Source organism: Uloborus diversus, chromosome 2, assembly GCF_026930045.1.
Source record: "Uloborus diversus isolate 005 chromosome 2, Udiv.v.3.1, whole genome shotgun sequence".
NCBI lineage: Eukaryota > Metazoa > Arthropoda > Arachnida > Araneae > Uloboridae > Uloborus > Uloborus diversus.
Genome location: NC_072732.1, coordinates 19,786,238 through 19,811,758, shown reverse-complemented (window position 1 = coordinate 19,811,758; position 25,521 = coordinate 19,786,238). Strand labels below are relative to the sequence as shown.

General features: G+C 35.5%; 1 protein-coding gene across 1 annotated transcript in view; it reads left to right on the top strand.

Annotated features, from left to right (window-relative positions):
- The first annotated feature begins 13,563 nt into the window (after positions 1-13,563).
- LOC129235099 (uncharacterized) overlaps positions 13,564-25,521 on the top strand; it is a 42,010-nt gene continuing 30,052 nt past the window's right edge. Inside the window, 1 exon segment of the mRNA XM_054868784.1 lies at positions 13,564-16,956. Coding sequence (XP_054724759.1) covers positions 13,564-16,956 — 3,393 coding nt within the window.

Below are 25,521 nucleotides of genomic sequence, written 5' to 3'. Positions count from 1 at the left end.
AATTATCCTAGACGATTCTCTAGCATGAAAGACGAGAGTTTTTTTTTCCTCTTCCGAAACCGATATAAGGAGGACATCACGTACCCTACGATACTGTTCCAAAATCAAGGTTTCAGAACAAAAGATATCCTTTTATTTTTGCGAAGAAAAACACAACCAAAAAATATCAAAAGGAAGAGACCGAGTATAAGAGTCTAGTGCGAGTTCTAAAATCGTCGTCAGAACCTGGACTCCAGCCAGATAACCTCCCACCTTCTGGGAAGTCGGTGATTCCTCCCTGAGTATGGTTACTGGAATCGCGCGGAATGAAAACAGACTAGAATCCGTCGCCAAGTTGGCGCCCATTTCTGTTGTTGACAAGGGGCGAGGGTGAGAATTGCCGGTTACTGTAATGAAATTTTCCTACAATTTTTTAATTTTTTTTTGTTTATCGTGTGGGTACATGTATTTACATTTGAGGGAGAAGAATTTAATTTTTTAAATTCGTTATTTTTTCAATATTTTTTACTACACTATTCACATGCTCTGAGCCCTCTAATTTTGACTTAGAGAAATTATCATTTTTGCATGTTCTGAGCGGGTTTTTGAAAATGTTTTTTCGTAGAATTTTGTAAGTGTATGCACCTTTTGCCCCTTCCCCCTTTTTAGAAAATTTTTAAATGCTTGCAAGGACACCCATGTAGGAGGGGGGGGGGGGCAAATAAGGGCTCCAGCCCCCCCCCCCCCCAAGAAATTAAAACTTCCTTGCTTTCAGTACTTTTTTCTTTGCAAAAATGTAAAACATTTCTTCTTCAGCCATTAATTAATAATTTATTAAAAATGTCAAACTTCAAAAATTCTAATCTGTACTGAAATTGGTTTCTATGGGGAAAATATCTGAGCCCGCCTTAAAATCAGGGTTGTTTGGTTTAAACCATGGTTTAATGTTGGTTTTATGAAGTTTTTTTTCTTGGATCTTCATTATATTTTATCTTAACCCGCATCACAACCACTTCTTGAAGTATTTCGTATCATAAAGGGTCTATATATACATGCATACTAATATGTTAATCAATTCAAACATTTCAATCAATATTTCCCTGCAGAAAGCTATTTTAATTATTTAATTTAGTTACACGATTTTGTTCTTGTCTCTTTAATTAATCAAGAAATTAGGTATAATGTGACTATTGAATAACTGTTAATTACATGGAACGTTAATTACCTTCCGAAAATTAATTGTTTTTCTCGCAAATAGTATATAAACAAAAAAAAAAAAAAAAAAAAAAAAAAAAAAAAAAAAAAAAACCGGTTTAAACCAAAAAAACCTGGTTTAAACCAAAAAACCGGTTTTTTACCAACCCTGCTTAAAATGTTGCATATGGGCGCCCATGAATGCCGGGCCTACATTATCAACTTAACAAGGCACCCCAAACTCGATTTGTTTTGGAAGGGGGAGAGTTTATATTTAACTGGATGAAACTCTAAATTTACCGAATGATAGGATACAAACATGCACGCGTTTAATGAGAAGAGTCATTAGGCATCAAAACGAAGGGAAAAAATAACTCTTCCAAAGCTGTCTACGAATTTGCCGTGTAAAGAAAATTTTTGAGAAGTTTCAATGACCTTCATTCGGGCCGTCTCCGGGTATTCGGTCAGTTCACCGAATACTCGGCCGAATTTCAACTGTGTATTTGGCCAATGGTCAGTAGTTGTAAAAATTAAAAACAGGTCAAGTACGAAGGAAAACAAAGAATTTTAAATTGATAAAGCATGTATTCAAATATAAATGTATAGTATGCAAACATTTACTAACTACCAACTCATAAAACTATAACGGTATTACATATAAAAGTTTTAAAAAAAAATAAATTAAAAAAAATGAATTTGAATTTTGACATTTGGAATTCAAATTATGTTTTTCGCAATTCCGAGTGTGTGTGTATGTGTAGGTGTCTGTATGTATGCTTGTGTAAAGGTGTCTGTATGTATGTGTAGGAGTCTGTATGTATGCGTGTGTGTGTATGTGTTTGAGTGTGTGTATGTGTTTGTGTGTGTATGTGTATGTATGTGTGTAGGTGTATGTATGTGTATATAGGTGTATGTATGTGTGTATAGGTGCATGTATGTGTGTATAGGTGTATGTATGTGTGTATAGGTGTATGTATGTGTGTGTGTATGTATGCGTGTAAGTGTAGGATATTGACGCAACCTGGAGACGGTTTTCGCTATAGAAGCAGCATCGTGAGGCGGCCGGTCGACGATAATAAAATCATAGCATATCAAAACAGGCAAATGAAAGCAATAAGCAATCGTGACTGCTCAAAAAAGAAAAAAAAAAAAAAAAAAAATTGAATTTTGACATCTTGAATTCAAATTATGTTTTTCGAAATCACGAGTGTGTGTATGTAGGCGTGTGTGTTTGTGTGTGTGGGGTATGTGTGTTTGTGTGTAGGGGGTATGTGCATGTGTGTGTAGGCATATGTGTTTGTGTCTGTATGCAGGCGTGAATGTGTGGGTAATTGTTGTGTGTGTATATGTAGGTGTCTGTGTGTATGTGTGTGTATGTGTTTGTGTTTGTGTGTGTGTATGTGTGTGTGTATGTGTGTGTGTGTGTGCGTGTATGTATGCGCGTGTGTGTAGGACATGGATGAAACCTGGAGACGGCTTTCGCTATAGGTGCAGCATCGTGAGGAGCCGGTCGACGGCGATGGTGCGGAGGGTGGCGGTGGGAAAATAAAATGATTGGACATCAAAAACAGTCAAGTGAGAACAATAAGCAATCGTGATTGCTCAAAAAAAGAAAAATACTCTACAGGTAAAATAAATGTAAAATATAGCTATATACTCGTCATTTCTTTCAATGTTTTAAAGATTTTTAAGCATTTGTTTTTTTTTTTTTAACATACAAAGGTTAGAGAATATGAAACGTATAAGCTAATCAAAATTGTTTTCTCCTAGTATGTTGCTGGTTGTTACTTTTGTATTTGGCTTTTAATTTTGAAGTGGAAATATGTGGGAATGTGGGGCATAATGTTTTAAATGACATACAATAAGATTCTATTGATTTAAAGTATTTAAAAAAATTCTTCGAAAACGAGAGAAAAAAAGCGAAAATCATTATTGGTTAAAATTTAGGTACTTTTTACAAACATTTAAAACAAAATGTAGTTCTTCCTCAAATGACGTCACCCGGCGTTGCCGTCGCATTTTCTTCCACTTTGTTTCAGCTACATATCTGATACTGCAACAATCTGGTTATTTTTCATAACGCCCGACTCAGATTATTTGCTTCTAACCCCCTCTCCCCTCCCCCAGCATGATGCCTGCACTGATGGGTATCAGCTGGCGATGATAAAACCGTCAACAAGTTTTCATATCTGCTTATGCCGACCGCAAAGATAACGAAGTCTTTCTCTGCAGATGTAAAAATCAAATAGTAATTCTGGAAAAAAGTTTTCGGAAAGAAAAAAATGCGCAGTTCGATTGTTACGTCAAATCTCGTGGACTTCGCACCATCGGATCAATCTGCAGGAGGTAAATACGAGACGCTCTCCCTTTATCAGTGACGAATTATCTTTTGATGCGAGGCGTGCCAGGCGCCTCGACACAATGATGAGACTGAATTTAGATTCAGTGATTCATGATGGCAAGATGGAGACAGAGGAGGAGCAGGGCCGTCCGAAGAGACAACGACGCCCGGGGGAAATACTTTCAGCCCCCCCCCCCCACACATGCAGAAATTAAGTTGGTTATAAAATACTTCAGTACTAAGATGACCATTGTGTGCTTCTCTTAAAGTCAAAAAAACTCAGGTTAACAGTTTGCTGTGCGCATAATGGAAAAGTACCCAATATTTTCATATTTTAATTGTTGATAAGTAAAGATTTAAATTATTACATAATTGAACATGTTATCTTTGTATATCAAAAAAGACAGGAATAATATTTTGTGTGTTAGCATTTTGAAAATTATTTAAGAAAAATACTTAATAAAAGTGAAAAAAAACTAAAATAAAAGTGAAAAAAAAAACTGAATTGTAATGCAGCAAAAGCTCAGTTTACGGCGGTGGCGCCCTCTCATGTCTTGGCGCCCGGGGCGATCGCCCCCCTCTTCGGACGGCCCTGAGGAGGGGCACACCATTGAGGATTTCTCGTGATTAAGCTGTCCATAATGATGTGACATTTTTTTCCAGCTTACTTGACCCCCTTTCAGGGTTCATACTCAATTTCAGAAATAAAATGAAGGAGTTTTGGAGGAGTAAAATGAGATTTTGAAGGAGTACTAATGGGCTATCATTAAATGATGTCACAGTTTTTTCAACATATTTGACCCACTTCCCCCTTTATCACAAAGTGTCACACTTCACGCAATTCCTCCTCTTGTCACATGTCATAAAGGGTGTCCCAAAATTAACGCAAGATTTGAATCTGCCACCATTTTTTCCATAAATTGTTGGCAGCCATGAAAAAAGAACAATTTGACAGTTGAGAGTTTAGGGTTAGTAAAAATGGTGTGTTATTGTACCATACAGCTAGAGAGAGTGAAACATTTCAATGACTGCATAAGGCATTTCCTGGTCGCGTACTCTCTCATTTCGGTCATCAGAATTGGCACTCTAGATCGTGTGATTTAACATTTTTAAATTTCTTCTTATGGGGTTATTTGAATTCAAAGGTCTATGTCAACAAGCCCGTGCATTAACGTGTTGCGATACCGAGCGCCAATAACAGTAACTGCTTGACCAGCCTCAACTTTCATTATTTTTGAAACAATTGTTCAATAATGAAAGCGCGTTATTGTATCGTATAACGCTCCATTTTTGATTACCCTAAACTCTCAGCTGTCAAATTGTTCTTTTTTCAGGTTTGCCAACCATTTATTGCAAAAATGGCGGCAAATTCAAATCTTGCGTTAATTTTGGGACACCCTTTATTTTTAATAAACCTTATTACAATAACCGTGTGATGTCACTTTTTGTCACCCTCTCTCTTCCCCTTGTCACAATTTCATGAACCCGTCTCCTCCTCAAGGCATGACATCACGTGGATGACCCTTTTTACAATATCATTACTGCTATTTACTAAACAATTGTTTTTTTTAACACAATCACTTAATATAGTACATCTACTTATGTAGTTTTAAATATTCAAATAACAATTAAACAACCTGACTTTTGCTGCTGAGAGTGTGGTGAAGAGAAAAATCTTATACATATAAAATCTGAGTATCTATCTATCTATCTATCTATCTATGTCCAAGCTTCTTCTCCCGAACGACAGTGAACTGACCATCGAACCAGGTATCGATGGATTCGTCATCTTCCCGTCTTCATGTTTGGCTATTTAACATAATCCTCCGATAATAATTAGCGGAGATAGCAATTAAAAACTATTAATTATGACTCTTAGATTTCAAAATCAAATCCCTATTTTTCGAAGGCTTTCCTCCATTCAAATTATTATTCAGTGCTTCATCTCAACTTTCCATAACAATGCTTTCATTAAAATGTATAGCGGGTGAAGAAAATCATTGAGATGAAAGATCTGTTGCCATTTTTTTTCTCGAATATGAACAGGTAAAATTCTTGTTTTTATTTTGAGGCTTTTCCTGTAATCAGGGGATTTAAAATGTTTACTTTTTGGGGTTTTCCGCAATCTGCCGCAAAATTTCAGTGACTTTTTTTTTTGGTTCAAGCCTGATTGTTAAATACGCGTCACATGACATAACTTTCATTTTCGAGGAGGACCGTGCACGTCGTAAAGTAAATGAGTGATTTACAAGTTATTTGAGTTCTTTGAGGGTTTGTACCTGGAAAACGGATTGATGTAATTCTTGTACGACCATGTGGATAGAATCCATCCAAATATTTATCTGAGTGGTATGTTGCATTAATAAACACCCGGGCAACGCCGGGTAGTAGACTATTTTATGTAAAAAGCGGATTGTTATTGTGCATAAATATTTCCGATATAGTCTATCAGATGTAATTCAGTTTAACGTGAGTAAAGATTATAGTTGATAATGCATATATTTTCCCCTTTTGTGCTGACTGAAAATGTACTCATAACTTGTATCATTGATAACGATTATTAACGTTGATGAGGTGTTTTGGCAAAAATATGTTTTACTGGTGTTTTGCAAACCTTGCTTTACGCGCATTTATTTATTCCTTAACGCGTTAGAAACTAGTGTCAGTGTACTACAAAAGCATCAACTGGACTGCTCTTACATTTTTTAGGTAGCCCGTGCAACGCCGGGCACGCAGCTAGTCTTATACATATAAAATCTGAGTATCTATCTATCTATCTATCTATGTCCAAGCTTCTTCTCCCGAACGACAGTGAACTGACCATCGAACCAGGTATCGATGGATTCGTCATCTTCCCGTCTTCATGTTTGGCTATTTAACAAAATCCTCCGATAATAATTAGCGGAGATATCAATTAAAAACTATTAATTATGACTCTTAGATTTCAAAATCAAATCCCTATTTTTCGAAGGCTTTCCTCCATTTAAATTATTATTCAGTGCTTCATCTCAACTTTCCGCAACAATACTTTTATTAAAATGTATGTGAGCGTGAAGAAAATCATTGAGATGAAAGATCTGTTGCCATTTTTTTTCTCGAATATGCTCAGGTAAAATTCTTGTTTTTGTTTTGAGGCTTTTCCTGTAATCAGGGTGTTTAAGTTGTTTACTTTTCGATTATTTTGCCGTAATCTGCAGCAAAATTTTGCTGTTTTTTTTTTGTTCAAGCCTGATTGTTAAATACGCGTCACATGACATAACTTTCATTTTCGAGGAGGACCGTGCACGTCGTAAAGTAAATGAGTGATTTACAAGTTATTTGAGTTCTTTGAGGGTTTGTACCTGGAAAACGGATTGATGTAATTCTTGTACGACCATGTGGATAGAATCCATCCAAATATTTATCTGAGTGGTATGTTGCATTAATAAACACCCGGGCAACGCCGGGTAGTAGACTATTTTATGTAAAAAGCGGATTGTTATTGTGCATAAATATTTCCGATATAGTCTATCAGATGTAATTCAGTTTAACGTGAGTAAAGATTATAGTTGATAATGCATATATTTTCCCCTTTCGTGCTGACTGAAAATGTACTCATAACTTGTATCATTGATAACGATTATTAACGTTGATGAGGTGTTTTGGCAAAAATATGTTTTACTGGTGTTTTGCAAACCTTGCTTTACGCGCATTTATTTATTCCTTAACGCGTTAGAAACTAGTGTCAGTGTACTACAAAAGCATCAACTGGACTGCTCTTACATTTTTTAGGTAGCCCGTGCAACGCCGGGCACGCAGCTAGTCTTATACACATAAAATCTGAGTATCTATCTATCTATCTATGTCCAAGCTTCTTCTCCCGAACGACAGTGAACTGACCATCGAACCAGGTATCGATGGATTCGTAATCCTCTCGTCTTCATGTTTGGCTATTTAACATAATTCTCCGATAATAATTAGCGGAGATATCAATTAAAAACTTTTAATTATGACTCTTAGATTTCAAAATCAAATCACTATTTTTCGAAGGCTTTCCTCCATTCAAATTATTATTCAGTGCTTCAACTCAACTTTCCGGATGAACGCTTTTATTAAAATTTACAGCGTGAAGAAAATCATTGAAAAGAAACATCTGTTGCAATTTTTTTTCTCGAATATAAAGAAATAAAATTAGGCTTTTGTTTTAAGGCTTTTCCTGTAATCAGGGTGTTTAAGTTGTTTACTTTTCGATTATTTTGCCGTAATCTGCAGCAAAATTTTGCTGTTTTTTTTTTTTTTTTGTTCAAGCCTGATTGTTAAATACGCGTCACATGACATAACTTTCATTTTCGAGGAGGACCGTGCACGTCGTAAAGTAAATGAGTGATTTACAAGTTATTTGAGTTCTTTGAGGGTTTGTACCTGGAAAACGGATTGATGTAATTCTTGTACGACCATGTGGATAGAATCCATCCAAATATTTATCTGAGTGGTATGTTGCATTAATAAACACCCGGGCAACGCCGGGTAGTAGACTATTTTATGTAAAAAGCGGATTGTTATTGTGCATAAATATTTCCGATATAGTCTATCAGATGTAATTCAGTTTAACTTGAGTAAAGATTATAGTTGATAATGCATATATTTTCCCCTTTTGTGCTGACTGAAAATGTACTCATAACTTGTATCATTGATAACGATTATTAACGTTGATGAGGTGTTTTGGCAAAAATATGTTTTACTGGTGTTTTGCAAACCTTGCTTTACGCGCATTTATTTATTCCTTAACGCGTTAGAAACTAGTGTCAGTGTACTATAAAAGCATCAACTGGACTGCTCTTACATTTTTTAGGTAGTCCGTGCAACGCCGGGCACGCAGCTAGTAATATTCATAAAAATTGAAAAAATAGCCAAGCACCATTTAAGCATGTTTTACTTCACTTATGAAATGTCTTCATCATCTAATCATAGTTTCACCTTCAACTTTTGACTTAACTATGATGAATTTGTAAATCACATGTTTATTTAAAATAAATAAATGCACGAAATTAACATTAAAATCGCTGTTGTGACGAAGTTAGTTGTCAATCAAAGTATTATAAGTTACTGTCATACAGGAAGATTACGAAGTCTTGAACTAAAAAAGAAGGAGTTTTGAAAGAGTTAAAACCAAAATGAATGAGTTTGAAGGGCCCTTCAAAGAAAGAATTCCTAAATGAAGGAGTATTGGAGGAGTTTTGAAGGAGCGTACGAACCCTGTCCTTCCCCCTTGTCACTATGTGTCACACTTCACCTTACCCCCTTCTCTTGCCACATGTGACACTAATGACGTAAACATATTGTGAAAAAATGCTTTCATTTCAACCCCTTCCTCCGCCTTGTCACAAGCCCTCACGATTTCATAGACCCCTCCTCCCTCAACGTTTGACATCATTTATAAACGATCTCTATTATAAATGGGTATGTGCTATTGGGTGTAAAATACTAGAATGAGGAATTGATGCAGGGTTGCCGACCATGGAGAAACTATTTGAGGAGCATCTGTGATTGTCTGGATCTCTGTGACGCGCATAGCGTCCAGACCGTTCGGCCGATTTTCATGAAATTTGGCACAAAGTTAGTTTGTAGCATGGGGGTGAGCACCTCGAAGCGATTTTTCGAAAATTCGATGCGATTCTTTCTCTATTCCAATTTTAAGAACAAAAATATCATAAGGTGGACGAGTAAATTACGAAATTATCATAACGTGGAACCGTAACATGGGCACAAACCAAATGGCGAGATACGAACTTATCATAATGTGGAACCGTAACATGGGTACAAGCCAATTGGCGAGATACGAAATTATCATAACGTGGAACCGTAACATGGGTACAAGTCAATTGGCGAGAAAATTCACCGTACATTATTTGTAAATATACAGGCGAACCAAGAGACTTTTAATTTTTCTATTACAGGCAAAGCCGTGCGGGTACACTAGTAAATTAATAAAACAGCTTTAAACACTATGTCATGCTTTGAGTAAGCATCTTTAATTTCCCATATTTACATGCTTGTTATAATAAACTAGCAAAATATAATAAAAACAAATTTAATTTTATTAGAATCTTTGGTAAGCCTTTTCAGGAGTAAACAATCGGTTTTGAAGTTTAAAAAATCCCTCTGTTTTGCTTTGTAAACAGAAAAATTGTTAGGCCAATTAAATTTTGAGACAGTTTTTCATCTTTCCATCTTAATTCAAAGCTTTTAAATGAAAATGAGTATTCATAGTAAGCAGAATACCAGATGGCTTTTGAAGAAGATACAGCTGTTATGCAAACCATAAAGCTAGCATAAGTGCAGGATATTTCACTTTCTTTTTATTGTGAAACATATTTATTTGTGAATGACTAATTGTAATATCAGTACTTTAATACTTATTGCAGATAAACTCATTCTGAAGTGCTAATATATAGATATATTCTGAATATTAGTTTCAAAATTTGTGAAATGATCTATACAACGCAATAACCTGTATAACGCAAAAGCTCTGGTCCCAACGTGTGCGTTATAACGGTCTTCTACTGTATTGCAATTTTAAGGGGGAAATCATACATTTTTTTTTCTAAGTTTATTTTAACTTACTTCTAATATGAGCACAATCAAGAAGTTTGCATCATTAAAAAGGTATTGAAATGGAGTTTCATAATATATAAAAATCAAAAAATCGAATTTTTTGAAAGTATTTAGGGTACTGACTCCCCTTAAAATGCACGCCCAAGTTGAGGCTGTCTGGTTGTCTCATAGAAGCGCGTGGATTGCTTGCCGATCACCCCCGCGTAAAATGGAACTCTGCGTTCGACTAGGCGTGGCGAAGTGTCTTCTCATGAAAAACGCTCAATCGTTTCTTCAGAATAAGAGTCGTTCCGAAAAGAACCTTCTGTTCTCTGAATTTTCCAATATATTCTAAGAAATAATTTGTCTGCTGCCTAAAAATTTTTCCTTGCTGCTAAGGTTTTTTTTAATTTTTGTAGGTCTCGGACAATTATATCTTTATGTTTAGGGTTTATGATATAATTATGTAGCTTGCGTTTACCAAATGCATTAGTTACTACCCCTGCCCGTATGCGCACATAATGGGGCGAATATAAAAGAGCTGCAGGGGGGATATTAACCCCTTCAGACCTGATGTCCGGCATACCGGACATACACTTTAAACAGCTGCTAATCATTTAATAATTTATTTAATTAGTTGATTTTTTTTTGTAGTTGACTCTTTGCATTCTACTTATTGTAATCTGTGAAATAATTTTTCGTTTTGGGATTGACAACACTGACATATAAGGATTGAGAGATAGAGAGTGACTCATTTTTCCAACCTTGGATTTTCATCTGAAAAGCGAGGTTTTGTTCCCGTTTTTTTTAAAAATATATATAATCTTTAATTAATCGTTTCAAACGCTTATATTATGTTTTATAATTATTTGTAGAACATTTTATAATGAAGATTGTTCAGTACTTTATCGTGTTTGTTTATGAAATATTGATTTCAAAAATATAAGTCCGGAATATTGGACGTGCCATAACTCTTTTAATTTTTCCCCTACAACCTCAAAATTTTGTATATAAGATACCCTTTACTATAATACACTGTGTACCGAATATCAACATTTTTGACCCAATATTTCATAATTCCGACTGAAGGGGTTAAGAAACGACTGGTATTGTAGCTTTGGGGATTAAATATATGGTTGGAACTACAGTAGTCATTCGAATTGAATCGAGAGAGGGATCATATACAACCATGAAGAAACGAAACGACGCATTCATATTCTATGCATTCTATGTATTTGTTAGTGAATCTCCAAATCTCTCCCTTTGAAAATTTTGCCAGGCCACTGGAATCTATTGAACCTGTCTGACTTTCACAATGGCGACGCACTTCAAGCATAGTGGTTGAGAATGACTGATACCGTGTTTTCCTATTCCTATTCAGAGTCACAACTGACTACAACTGTATTTATGTCGAGGACTGCATACTAAGTGCCTTGCCTCCATTATTTTATATACCGATAGATGGCAGCACCATCACCGGATCGAACAGTTCATGAGAATTTAGAACTAGTGCAGGAGCTAATAGCTACCTGGTGCTAGCACCCCCAGAGGTATCGTTTCACTTGGAGGACATTGAGACCACGAGCATATTTAACGTCGCCCAGTCCCCTTTATGACGACGGTGGGTCTTCGACCATCGAGGTTCGAACTCAGGACCCTTCGGCCCCGAATCCGACACTTTACCGATCGGGCTACCACGGCCCTACCGTGCTTTAGAAGTGATATCATTCAGGGGCGGTTACAGAAAAATCTTTTGGAGGGGGCCCTGGAAATTAAATACCCCCCCCCCCAAATACGATGTTTCGTAAGAAAGTTTTTATGACTTTATTTTTTAATTTTTTTTCTTTGGATCCCTTCAGGCCAATGAATATACTTTTCCAAGTACATAAATATTATACACTAATATACTTTGAATGTGGATGTAAAACTTCTTAAACGTTTCAAGCCAATAAAGAACTAAACCCTGTGTATAATGTCACCGAGATGCTATGCAATGAGCGGTTTTAATTAGGAAAATTGTCATTATGTTTATAGCACGAGGGCAAGGTTATTACATAATCCCATACCTCATTTGAGCTTTTTAAATTAATTTACATTTTACTATTATATGATAAAGAAAATCATAGTCAACCAATAATTAACATTTTTAATAAAAATGTTAATCACTAATTTCATCATAGAAGAAATAATGGACGAATCATGATATTACGTTCCCTTGAATTCAAAACCAGCGAGTTAAATGTATTCTGCCACTTTGACCAACGACTCAAATGCTTCTGATTTTGCAAACAAAAATACTTTTATTCAAAATATGCTGTGTGTTTTGTGTTCTTTTTAAATAATTATATAAAAAAATTCTATACAGAAGTCAATTAAAAAATAATTTAAAAAATACTTAAATTAATTGATTCTTTTGGAGGGGGGGTCACGGTCCCCCTGAGCTCCCCCCAAAATCCGCTACTGATATCATTTAAGTTGTGTTTATGATAATCATAAATATTAAATTAATGTGGGGTTGAATGATGGAGTTAGGAGTAATTTATTATGCATCATCGAAAAGAGTGATTCATGTAATTATTATAATGATCTGTTACTTTTATGTGTGTTTTATGTACTATACATGCTTATTGTAAAGGAATTGAAAGCTGCTGAAGAAATCGTTGAGGGATTTTGTAGAGTGTAATTGATCGTTCACTTTTTTGGATCATATTGGTAGTTTAACTCCAAATTATCACCAATAGCCTTTCATCTGACCCGTATTTTTTTTTTTTTTTAAGCTTTATTTTTGTTTATGATTTCTTAAACAACTGCATAAAAATATGGATATTTTGATTTTGAAATGTTTTGCTCCACGCAGCAAAATATCCTTTTCTATGGATTATTTTGCTAATATTATTTTAAAATTTTGAAATTGTTCCGTTCTAATTTTAATGCGCATAGCTGCCTGCATTAAGTACTAAATGGGAAAGGTATAAAAAACCCTTTTCTAATAATAGTTTTTCAAACTGTTTAATTTAAAATATAATTTTGCCTAAAATATACTCGCAGAAGCATTATAAAACGTTTTAAAATAATAATATTAAATTTATTTTGGTTGAAAATTTTCCCTAATAGAATAATTTGATTTTACATTTTTTTAGCAAACAGTAAATATTTCTTTCCGTTTCTGGTGATCGTCGCGTATTTTATGATTTTTTTAGATATTCCTATTTTGGCAGCTATGCTCTTTGGAATTCAGTCGGAACAGTTAATTGTTTTGCAGTTTATTTTAACAGACTTTTAATTTTTTCTAATTACCATTTTCAGCTACTGGTGGCTGCTTAAAGAAGAAACTTGACACTGGTATCGAAATTACTCAAAATGAACCCCTCAAACAAAATTCAGCTAGCAATGATTTGGTTTTCAAAATCCAAAAGAATGAGCCTTTCGCTGTTTCTTATTCTGCTTATGAGGAAACTGAACGAGAACACGTAGAAATGTCAAAATCCCTCAACGATACTAACAAGGTTCTCCAGGCGGAGGTGAACAACAATTCAGTAAAGTTGGTTCCAGATGAAAACATAAGTACAAATATAGCCATGAAGATCTTTTTTAATGCAATTTCGAAAGAAGAGGGTTCATCATCACCGAACGAAAATGCTTCCTTTGCGAACAACGTTTCAGTATTAGTGGCGGGAAACAGGCTGAAGTCTCCAGGTAGTTGTCCACAGTCTGAAGCGAAAGATGCCCCTTTCCATTCTGGTACTTCCTCGCCACAAAAGCGCAGTAAATCTGATCCATCCTTCATCATCACCACTTCAGCCCCCTCTACATTTGTTAAATCTGCACCTCTTGTTAGCAACTCATCTGTGATAGAGAGCGAAGGCTCGAAGCAAGAAAGCAGTTCATTGCCGGACACTGCTCAAGAGAAGCTCAATTCCGAAATGTACATCACGCAAATGTCCGGTGTAACCCCGACTGCTCCAGGCATCAAAAAAGAATCGCAGCAGTTGAATTACAGGGTTTCCACCTCTGTTGTCGAAAGCAGGAACTCTTCGAAGGATTCGCAACAGCCAATCATCGAGGAGGAACAGAAATGCCACTTGCCTAGCTCAGTTTACGGTACGTCAGCTTCCAATATTGAAAAAGTGCTCACGGGTCTCCAAGTGCCAGAAACGAGCAAGGACGGGTCTGTGATGCTGGACTTTGGAAAAGTTAGCTTTCTGCAAGAAATGCTAGAAAAGAAATCCGGTGAAAGCAAAACGGCTGATTTGAGCCCTGATAAATCTCTGTGCAAAGAAGAGCCTCGCGTAGATAAGTCAAAACCGTCGTTGGAACAAAAGTTTAACCCTTCGTGTGAAAAATTTTCTTTCATTACGTCTTTCCAAAAAGATGATCGCTCCAATGTGATTACGCCAAATTGCAATAAGTTAAAATTACATATTCCTGAATTCGTGAGCACTGATGATTCTAATTCTTCGGTTTTGTCTGCTGAGTCGCAAAAAGTTGTGAAATGTCCCAAAATTACTAGTCCTCAAATTTTAGAGCAGCACATAAGCAAGATCATTTCGGAGAATGCAGCTATTGTTGAAACATTAGATCCTATGTGGTCGCGCCGTTATTTTAAGCAAAATAGTGTAAATACTTCTCCAAATTCTGATTGTGAATCGAAAAAACAAGGTATTTCCTTAAAATTAAGTAACTGTAGTGACGATAAAGCGACTAATGTGTCGGGAACCACCACTACTTCTAAATTGCAATCAGCTCTGTTAGGTGGATCTTTAACAGAGTCGCTTCACGCAACTTCAAAAGGATTATTGTCTAACAAAACCTCTTCGCCAAACGAAAAGTCATTCCCACTTTTAAATGCCTCTCCTCCTACTGTTATTCCTAGTGTTAATATGTACTCAAAGATTGTTTGTTCTGTTTCTGAAGAAGAATTGAAAGGAAGTGCCATTAAAAGTCTTTTAAGCTTGAAGCGAGGTCGGTATACAAAACGCAAAAATACGTCGACTTTGGATCAGGCCTTTTACAGTCAAAGTCCTCAAAATCCCGAAGGAAGCATTATTAAGGATTTGCTTTTAAAAAGCAAGTCTAAAGAAGAATCAAAGTTGCTTTTGGATGTGAATGACACAAACCCTATGACCTCCTCTTTTACAGTAGACGTAGAAGGTCATTCAGATAAACTTTTTCATCTCAGATGTTCTTACTGTAGTTCAGAGTTTTTAGACAAGTATAATCTTGATGTACATCTCTCTTTTTGTAGAAATTCAGGAACACAGCTGCATACTCTCAGGGATACTGCTGACAAAAGAATCAAAACCACACACGCACAAAACAAGCAGTCGCCGACTGAGTTCCAGTACAAATTTGATACGAAAGGACAAACTACTGAATCCAGATTTGAATCTATTTTAGATAACGCGAATGACGGTCCGATTTTGAAAAAACAGTTACTCTTGCCTTTATCGAAAAGTCCACCTCTGAAGAAGAGAAAAGTCTCTGACTCCGTATTATTGCCATCGTTTTTCAATGACAAGTCTCCCGAGCCAATGAATGGGAAGAGTGATATGTACAAGAGCATTTCCTCAAACTCTTTTAGTGATCTAACACTATCTCCCCACAGGGGACGATCGCAAAGTGTCCATTTGTTTGGTGGCGAAGTGCAAGTCCTAGATGGCTCTCAAACTAAAAGAATTAAAATTAAAACTAGTATTCCTGGTGCCTTTTCATCTTTGTCTAACAAGATTTCAGAAAGTTACGGCTCGAAAAAATCCACTTCGCTCGAGGAACTCGAAATGGACAAACGAGGTAGAAGTTTACCAGGCGTGATTGTCACAATTGCTCAACCCGTTCATAACTCAGGAGGTACTGTCCATTTGCCAAGTAGATCATCTTCTAGCGTATCACCAGTTGTATCGATCCCTACAAACTTTTCAGATATTTCCAAGTTGGAAAATTCTTTACGAACAGACTTCTCAGTCATCTCTTCGAATTTAGACTTGGTAAAATCTCCGAACAAGAAAAAAGAAACCACTGTTTCGCCAAGCCAACCATTTTCATTTCTTCCTGGACCTGATAGTATTTGTCCTGGTACGATAGGTTTTGAAATTCCTACGTCTCAACCTTACGGGTTAGGTGTTTCGACAATAAATTACTCGGTCAGTGAAATCTCATCTTCTTTCAAAACTGCAAAAACCAATTATTATTCTTCAATCTTTTCATCTGCACCAAAATGCTTAGAGTTGCCATTTTCTTCGTGCAATGAGAAGGAATCGGAAAGCAGTCCTGTTGTACCGACTGTCATCTTTACCCCGAGCAGTCCAACGCATTCGAAAAACGAAAATGAAGCGCCATCTTCTGAAAGCATATCACAGCCCATGAAAAAATTCCTTTCCCCAGCTAGACCAACATCACTATCTTTAAAAGAAAAACCCTTCACGATGGTGGGATCTACTTTAATTAGCCCAGAGACACCCAGGCCGAAGAAAAGTTGCATCCAACTCTATCTCAACGGCCATGCTTACACCTATTTGGGATTAAAGTGTTCCACCAGATCAACCTATTGTTGCATTTACCGTCCACAACCCATGTTCATTCTACAAGAGACCAATCCCAAACTTTCTATGTATTCAAATTGGCAGGTAGTTCCCGCAAAGGAAGAACTGTCAGGATCTACACCAGGACAGATGATTTCTTTGTATTGCTCCAAGCAGAAAAGTAACATGAAATCTGTTATGACATCGGCCAAATTAGGCGAGCCATTAATTTTCACGCACTCCAGTTATTGGACTTTCCGATCCAAAGATCAGTCAGAGAAAAATAGACTCTGTGCAACCGCTGATACTAGTCAAGCTGAAGCTGAAGAAGATTCTACAGAACATCCGCAGGTAATTTGATTCGGAAAAAATACATAAATAGTAAATAAACATTTTCCGACTGAAAACTATTTAAAATACTTTTCAGAAGTGTATTAATTAGTTTTCTCTTTCTTAAAATTCCACAGTATCTTATATATTATTAATGAAATGTCCTTAATAACTTTTTGAAGAACGGTTAAAATAGATTTACATCATTCTGAGAACGTGAAATGGGGGGGGGGGGGGGGGGCGGGGGACTCTGAGGACGGGGGTGGTGTTGGAAAGCGAGTGGTCACCGGGTCCTTACTTGAGGTTTAAAAATTGGATACAGTGGCAGAAAAAAAGAAAAAAAAAAAAAAAACCTGCTGCTTCACCCGTAGAAAAAATTAAAAAAGTATGCTCCAAAAAAAAAAAAAAAAAATTTTTTTTTCGGAATTAATTTTCATAAACTGTTCCGATTTTAGCGGGAGCCTTTGGAATTTCGGACCGATTTTCCGACTAAAATAAAAATCTTCCAATTGTGCTTTCTTGATCCCCCCCCCCTTTTTTTATACTCCTCTCGTCTTCTTTTTGAAATGAGTAAATTATCTGCCGATCTTTTCCCTGTTATCTTTGTTTGTACCGAAACTAATCCTTTCCTGTGTAATAGTTTCATTTTTTCAAAACAAGCCACCCCTTTCCTCCGCACTTTATTTTCTCCTCGTATTTCCGCTGGTATCTTCCTAGGGAAAACTTTTTAAAATATTTTCGTTGGTCACGGCTCTGTTATAATGTTCACGTTTTGCAGATTTTTGTACCCCCCTCCACTTTTTCGTCTTTACTGTATTCCCAACTTTTTCTTCCTCTCTTACTTGGGGCTAAATTAAATTCTTCTGCTTTCTGTTCACTGATAATAATAACAGAATTCGTAGTTGACCCGATATTCCTGATTTTCCGGCTGAAAATTATTTTGTTCCAAATTTTTAGTTTCTTGACATTCCTGTTTTACTAATTTTTTTTAAAATATATATTTGTTTCATTGCTTTCTCAACTAGAACACATAGTGCCGATTCTGAATCAAAAATAACCTTTTCGCCAAAAAAAAAAAAAAAATAAATAAAGCAATTAATTATCTTAGGTCGGTAATTCCAAGCTCGTCAGCTTGCGAGATCGAGCTTTTCGCTCACGTGATCGGTTGTGACGTAGAAATGTCGCAAAGTAGTATTCTAATCTACTCGAACCTAGCCGCAAGCTAAGTTCGAGTAGATTAGAATACTACTTTGCGACATTTCTACGTCACAACCGATCACGTGAGCGAGAATCTCGATCTCGCAAGCTGACGAGCTTGGAATGACCGCCCAGAATTGGTTCCATGCAAGCACCAATTTTCGATTATGCTGAAGTGCATTCATGTCTAAAATATTCTGCTATGCAATTGTTTTTTTTTTTTAATGTTATGCAGTTGTTGTTTACTTAATAAAATGCATTTGACTAGGATTATGCTCCCGCTCCTTGTTTTCTCCCCACAATGCCGACGTCAAATCCTAATGCGTGAGCTTAGGTTTTCGAGAATTCAGGAGTGCCCCCCCCCCCCTAAGAGCAAGGGTGCATCCCCCTAAATACCGCAAAGACTCCCGCCAAAAAGTGAAAAAATACCCCTCAAAACACCCTCTCCCCTAAAAATTTCAATGGCGCAGTCTGCGTTATGACAGTCCCCCTAGGTGGGCACCCCTGTGAGAACAGAAATTCAAGTTGTTCATGAAAGTTCGCGATTGGTGTTCGCTTTTTCTTTTTTATGTTACTTTTTAAACGATCCACTATTAAAATGAAATAAGAGATGACCTATTAATACATCAGAAATCACTGTTCAGTGAACTAAACAAGTTCTGTGCTCCTAATTACTTTCTAACTAATGTCTCAATCATTATCATTTTTCAAAATTTTTAATTGTAAATCTGAACAATTTCCAGGAATTCTTAAACTAAATCTTCAATACTTAAAATTGAATTTCGATAATGTCTACAAGACGTATCTATAAAAACGTTCTTTTTTGCCCGGGGGGGGGGGGGGGTTCCGATGTCGAAGTGTTTTGCTGAAAACTACATACCATGTTAGCTTTCAGTCTTTTTGCATTCAATAATTTTTTCAATTATTTTAGAAGTTACAAGCTATATTTTAATACATGCTGTCTCACATAAACTTATTTTATTTTCTATTTAAATAATTAATTTATTTTTAATATTGAATATTACTGCTGTTTCGGTTCGTATATTAACTTGATTTTAATGTCTGCTAAATTTTATACTGCAGTGATATATTTTACAAAACAGGATTTTTTAAGAGGGGCACCTTTATGTACGTAAATCGCAACAGTACTTGGAAATACAAACTTCCATCTAAAATAAAAGCATAAGTTTGTCGCAGTTGTGCTTCCCAATTTCATATAGGATTATATTAGTAATATAGTTCTTTGAGTCAGAACCTGCCAGTTTTAAGTTTTATCAAACTGCATTGTTTTTTCTTTTTAATTTTTTCAATTTTTAATTTTTTTTTCCGTTAGTGCTTTCAGTTTAATAATAAAAATTAAAACACGCATCGGTAAACTTGATTACAACATGTGATGATGAAATAGAAAGCAATACATGTAGCTTACATTGATATATGGATACAATATAAACTCCAATATGTATTTGTAAAAAAATGTACACTTCACACGTTAAAAAATAGTATAAGTGCCCTTATTTTTGTCCTGATGTATTTGTAATATTGTATTCTGATTTTTTTTTTCAAAGCCACTACGAAGTCTAAATTAAGATGGCAGTTGAAAATTATAGTAAGCCATTCCATTTGTGCAGGCTGTCTTCTTAAAATATCTGTATGAAAAATAGAAAAATCATAGATAAGAAATTTCGCAATCTTTTTAACGTACGTCCGCCATTTGTTGCCAAAGGATTTTAGAAAAAGTTACGGGAATCGCGTAATCCTATTCCCTAGCGCGAACCCTTGAGTACAATTGCTTAAAAACGCCACACCTGTTGATTTCCGGTTTTGCACTTTAATTCCTAAAGCATTCAATAATTGTGGAACAGAGAAGAGCTATTAATGTTTTTAGACCAATTTTAAATGTATTGACACGAAAGTACGTTTTCTGCTAATTTAATGTTTTTCACTTCAGAAAATTTGATTTATTTTGAAGATTCGAATGTTATTCCAATTCATGAAAGTTACGCCTCAAATATTTTGAAGGAATTTTTGGATCGGGTATGGTAAAAATCGTTTTTTTTTTTTTTACACGATTCCTTTTTCAGCTTGGACCAGGGACACCAGCACCACCGCCCACCGGCCTCTGCAGGCGCGGCTCCGAGCACTGCCTCCTAGAATCCGTTTCTCCTGGCCGATGGCGTCCATGCCCTACACACACACATGCTCATACACACACATGTACACACACATACATACACACACACACACACAAGCTTTTACACATACACACAGGTCTACGCACGCACACAAGCCTACACATGCACGCACGCCTGCACACACACACGCAACTATACACACGTAACGGCCCAGGATGAAGGGTAGGCTTGGGGGGAGAGGAGCCGTTTCTAGAAACAATAGCCCCCAAATGAGTAGGGCCTTGTCGCAACTCATGATTGCGAAAAACATAATTTGAATTCAAAGTTTCAGAATTCAAATTAGCGTTGATTGAGGGAAGTGGGGGGTCACAGGTTTTTTTTAAATTATTTATTTTTTTAATTATTTTTTTTAAAAGAAATATGCCTACATTGACACGCTGCTTATGGGAAAACTTCCTTGCTACGTCTGACCACGGATTGTATGGAAAGACAGACATCCGTTTTACAGCCGGAAATTGACGAATCTATTATTTTTTTTACCGATGTCAGCTTTTGCAGAATCAGAGTCTCATTCAAATGAGCGAAATACGCGCATCAAATTTTTACTTTTCCCCTCATTCAGATAGATTCGTCTTATCTGAACGTTTGAAAATTCCATGCAATCCGTGGTTGGACAGTATGTTATAAGCTGATCGCACTGATCGCAGTATGTTTTCAAGCTCAGTACATTTTACATGCTCGTATTTAAAATTGATCAATTTTCAAAACTTCCATTTTAAAAACGTCATCAAACAAAAACCGTCTAAAGCAGGTTTTGTTTTAAACGAAGAATTGGAGAGATCCCCCCCTTAAAACAGCTTTCCCAAAGAAGAATGCTTACCGAGATTTGCTGTTCTTATGTTGTGAGTAAAGGAAAGGTTGTTTTCTCTGCATTGACACTGTGCTAGCAGAGAAACAACTTTTACAGAATTTTTCTCAGCATTCACACTTAGAGGTGCGACATCGATGGCAAAACATCCATATAAGAAATTAAAATTATCGATGATATTGATACGTCGACCAAAAAGCATCGATGTTTTAAAACATCGATCTTTTTATCAATACATAACATACATTTTTGTATACACTACACTACAGACTTACTCATGTGATAATTTCTAAGGAATGTTTCTTAGTGGAAAAATACTGAACCTCAAATCATGAACACAATTTAATAGGAATCATTTCGCAACATTTTGGTGCTATAATATTACAAAAAATGATAATAAGACATACAACGATTAATACAAACTAGTTATAGCAGTAAGGAAATATTTTCAAACTGAATGAAACTAAAAATAAATCAACACCAAAAAAGAATCCAAGAAAAAATGTATCATAGCACTTACCGTCAGTTAAATGATGAGAAAGAGTTGTGAAAATCATACTAAAAATTCAAAATTAACTCTAAGAATTATTATTAAGAGCTAGAAATATGTTTTGTACTGTAAGTACTACACAGTTAAACACAAATTGTAAGTAATAGAGGGACGACTTGGGGAAGTCGATAAGTATTATAACCTCCAATAATATTTGATGCTGACAGTTTGGAGAAAAATAAGTTTGTTTACTTTGTCCCCCCAGAAGCGCATTTCTGTTTTTGCTGACCAGTCAGAGAAAAAACTCTTTCCGGTGGGACAGAAGTTACCATCACTGTCAAATACTTTAACGCAACTATTACCAGTTCTGAATTTTTAAAGTTATAATTTTTACCGTAGTAATGTAAAGGGTGTCCCAAAATTAACGCAAGATTTGAATTTGCCGCCATTTTTGCAATAAATGGTTGGCAACCCTGAAAAAAGAACAATTTGACAGCTGAGAGTTTAGGGTAATCAAAAATGGAGCGTTATACGATACAATAACGCGCTTTCATTATTGAACAATTGTTTCAAAAATAATGAAAGTTGAGGCTGGTCAAGCAGTTACTGTTATTGGCGCTCGGTATCGCAACACGGTAATGCACGGGTGGTTGTGGGCTTGTTGACATAGACCTTTGAATTCAAGTAACCCCGTAAGAAGAAATTTAAAAATGTGAAATCACACGATCTAGGGTGCCAATTCTGATCACCGAAATGAGAGATTACGCGACGAGGAAATGCCTTATGCAGTCATTGAAATGTTTCACTCTCTCTAGCTGTATGGTACAATAACACCCCATTTTTACTAACCCTAAACTCTCAACTGTCAAATTGTTCTTTTTTCATGGCTGCCAACAATTTATGGAAAAAATGGTGGCAAATTCAAATCTTGCGTTAATTTTGGGACACCCTTTATAAGATTTTCCTTTAGTTTAAGAACTGGAGCCTTGAAACAGACCGCAAGTATCCGCACCAGACTAGCTGTGTCGAGTCCTTCCAACAGCTTTGACCTCTTCCTCACACTGCAGTTATCTCTTACCATCTCGTAGCAATCTTCCCAAAAATCATCCTCTACACAGAAAAATTGATCTTATAAAATGTGCAAATAAATGAATTTTTTTGAGTAATTCCATAAGTACTTAATGGGGTCGTTTCCAAAATTTTAAAAGTATTTTTTCTGAAAGAGCATGCTTAAAAACATAGGATCTGACCATTTTTTAAATAATTTGTTTAAGTTTAATATTTTTAAAAAATTACTTAAATCGGTGCTCTTTCATTGTTTACGCTTCTGTCGTGTGACGTCACAAATGATGAAATGCCGTTCAATGTTGCCATTCACAGCTCAAAATATTTAATTCGCATCTTTACTCACGTGTATTGGCAACGATAGGGTTGATAGCAAGCGTAGAGCGCAATTTTAATTCGTTTATTGATTATCATAACGTGGAAACGCAGTGAAAAATGCGCCAAAGGACATCATTTGTGACGTCATAAAGACCACGCCTTGTTTTAAAAATCAGACATTTTAAAAAATTAATTAAAAAATGACTGTTGGGAAAATGAAAGTATTTTCTGGGTCATGTTATTTTTTTTTAATTCATTTTATCAATTTCAGTGACTAAAAAAAGTATTACTTTTGACTGAAGGAAACAACCTCATTACCTAGCTAGCAAATCGGAGCAAATTTTGTGAAAATTTTCAATTAAAATACTAAAACATCAACATCGAAAAAACATCGAACCCTAAACATTGATGTTCCAAAAACATCGAAAGTAAAACATCGATGTTAAAAGCATTGATATTTTAACGAAAATATCGATGTTTCCAAAACATCGATATCGATGCCGCACCCCAAGTTCACTGTAGCCGAGAAAAGTCTTTTGTAGAATTTTTCTGTGCATTGACACTGTGCTAGCAGAGAAACAACTTTTACAGAATTTTTCTCTGGATTTACACTGCTAGCAGAGAAAAGACTTTTACAGAACTTTTCTCTGCATTGACACTGTGCTAGCACAGAAAGAACTTTTACAGAATTTTTCTCTGCATTAACGCATGGTAGCGAAAAAAAAAAAAAAAAAAAAAAAACCTTCTACAGAATTCGTTTTTTTTTCAACTGATAATTTACACACGCAGTTTAAATTTTTAGCGCCTTTACAAATGTATTTAACGATTTCACCCATTAAAAATCAAAATTATACCTCAAAAATGGAGTCAAGTGTATTTTCCCATCTTGTGTCTATAACAATTTTAACATCGTGAGAAAAAAGCAAATTGAATTGAAAAACTATTCGCAACTCCAGAACTCGAATACGTAACTTGTGGTGATTAACAATACTACCGAAAAAGAAACATTCCGTTCTACGTGTTTTCTTTGGGGTAAATTACAGGCTTCAGACAGTTTGTGGTGTAATGTAATTTCACAGGAATAGAAAAGAAAGCTTCCCGCAAACACGATGAAAAATTACTGTCATTCATTAAGTTTCAAAGCAAGTTATAAGTTACAGCACTTGTTTGTTTTACCTTTTTCATCTGCCATTAGACTGGCTGCAGCGCCCCCTATAGTTTACTGGCGTTGCGAATTAAATTTGAATATGTTTTAATTTGAAATGCTAAACATTCAAAAGGTTAAAAAAATCTAATATCTTTTATTTTCCTCTCAGTCTTAGCAAATTTAAATTTTTTTTATGGATTTCCTCACTATTACTGTTTTCATATAATTAGTATTCTCCAAAATGAATTTCATTCCTCCAAAAAATGTCAAGGAGAATTTTCATGCCTTGAAAAAAAGGTTTAGCAATATATCTTGGTTCTGGGTGGTTTTTCTGTATTCATGTTGTTAGTATATGATGCAGTGTTAATGTAAGTTGAGCAGTGCTGTGCTTTTATCTGAATAAATAAGTTTAATTAATAATTATTCGTTGTTGTGAATATTTTTTTAAAAAGTGTTTTAAGAATGATTCGTTTGAATCTAGTTATCGTCACACAACAGTATGCAGTGAAAGCTAGAATGTTCAGAAAGTGAGGAAAACGCTAAATCCGTATTTTCTTAACCTTTCTGGAATTGAGCGTTAAAAAAATTATATTTAACGTTAATTTACCGTAAGTGATCCGTTTGCATCCGCTTCTGCAAAACTCGCTGTTTTTTGTTTTCTATGCAATCCCACATCTTGGATGTCAAAAATTTTGTATTGCCTGTTATTTTCAACCTGTCTTATGCTTCATTTTATGTAGCGGACTTCTATATTCAACATTTTGCCAATTCAAAAATTTCAGTTCAATAGCATTTGAGTAGCCACTAGCCAAAACAATTCTAAACTTAGCATTCGTTTTTACAAAGCTATATCTTTGTTTTAAACAGATCTTAAGAAAATTAAATTAATCTAATAAGTAGTAAGGACGTTCAAAGTGACGATAGTTTCCGAAAATCGGAGAATTTTAATGCTCTCAGAAAAATTAGTTAGAAGTTTAGTGAGTTTCTCAAGCTGAAGAACCTTTCTTTTTCATGTTTTGACCGTCATCTCATTTAATAGTTACAGAATAGTTATACACACACACTTGTTCTGAAAATACTTTGCTCAGACAGTATGTCTTTTCGGGCGATGGATATGCATCTTATTTTGTTGATAATTCTGTAAATTAGTTGAAATTGTTAAACATTACTTCTCCAACCCTTCTCTCCGCCCCTGAAAAAAGGAAAAATTTTTGAAAATTAAAAATACAAGTTGTGTTACACGTACTTAAAATAATTTTAAAATTGTTTTATGTGTATATTACATTCTTGCCGAATCTACAGTTTTTAACGGGGTACTACTATTTTTTACACCCATCTCTCAATTTCCAGTTTTGTCAATTTTCTCCAG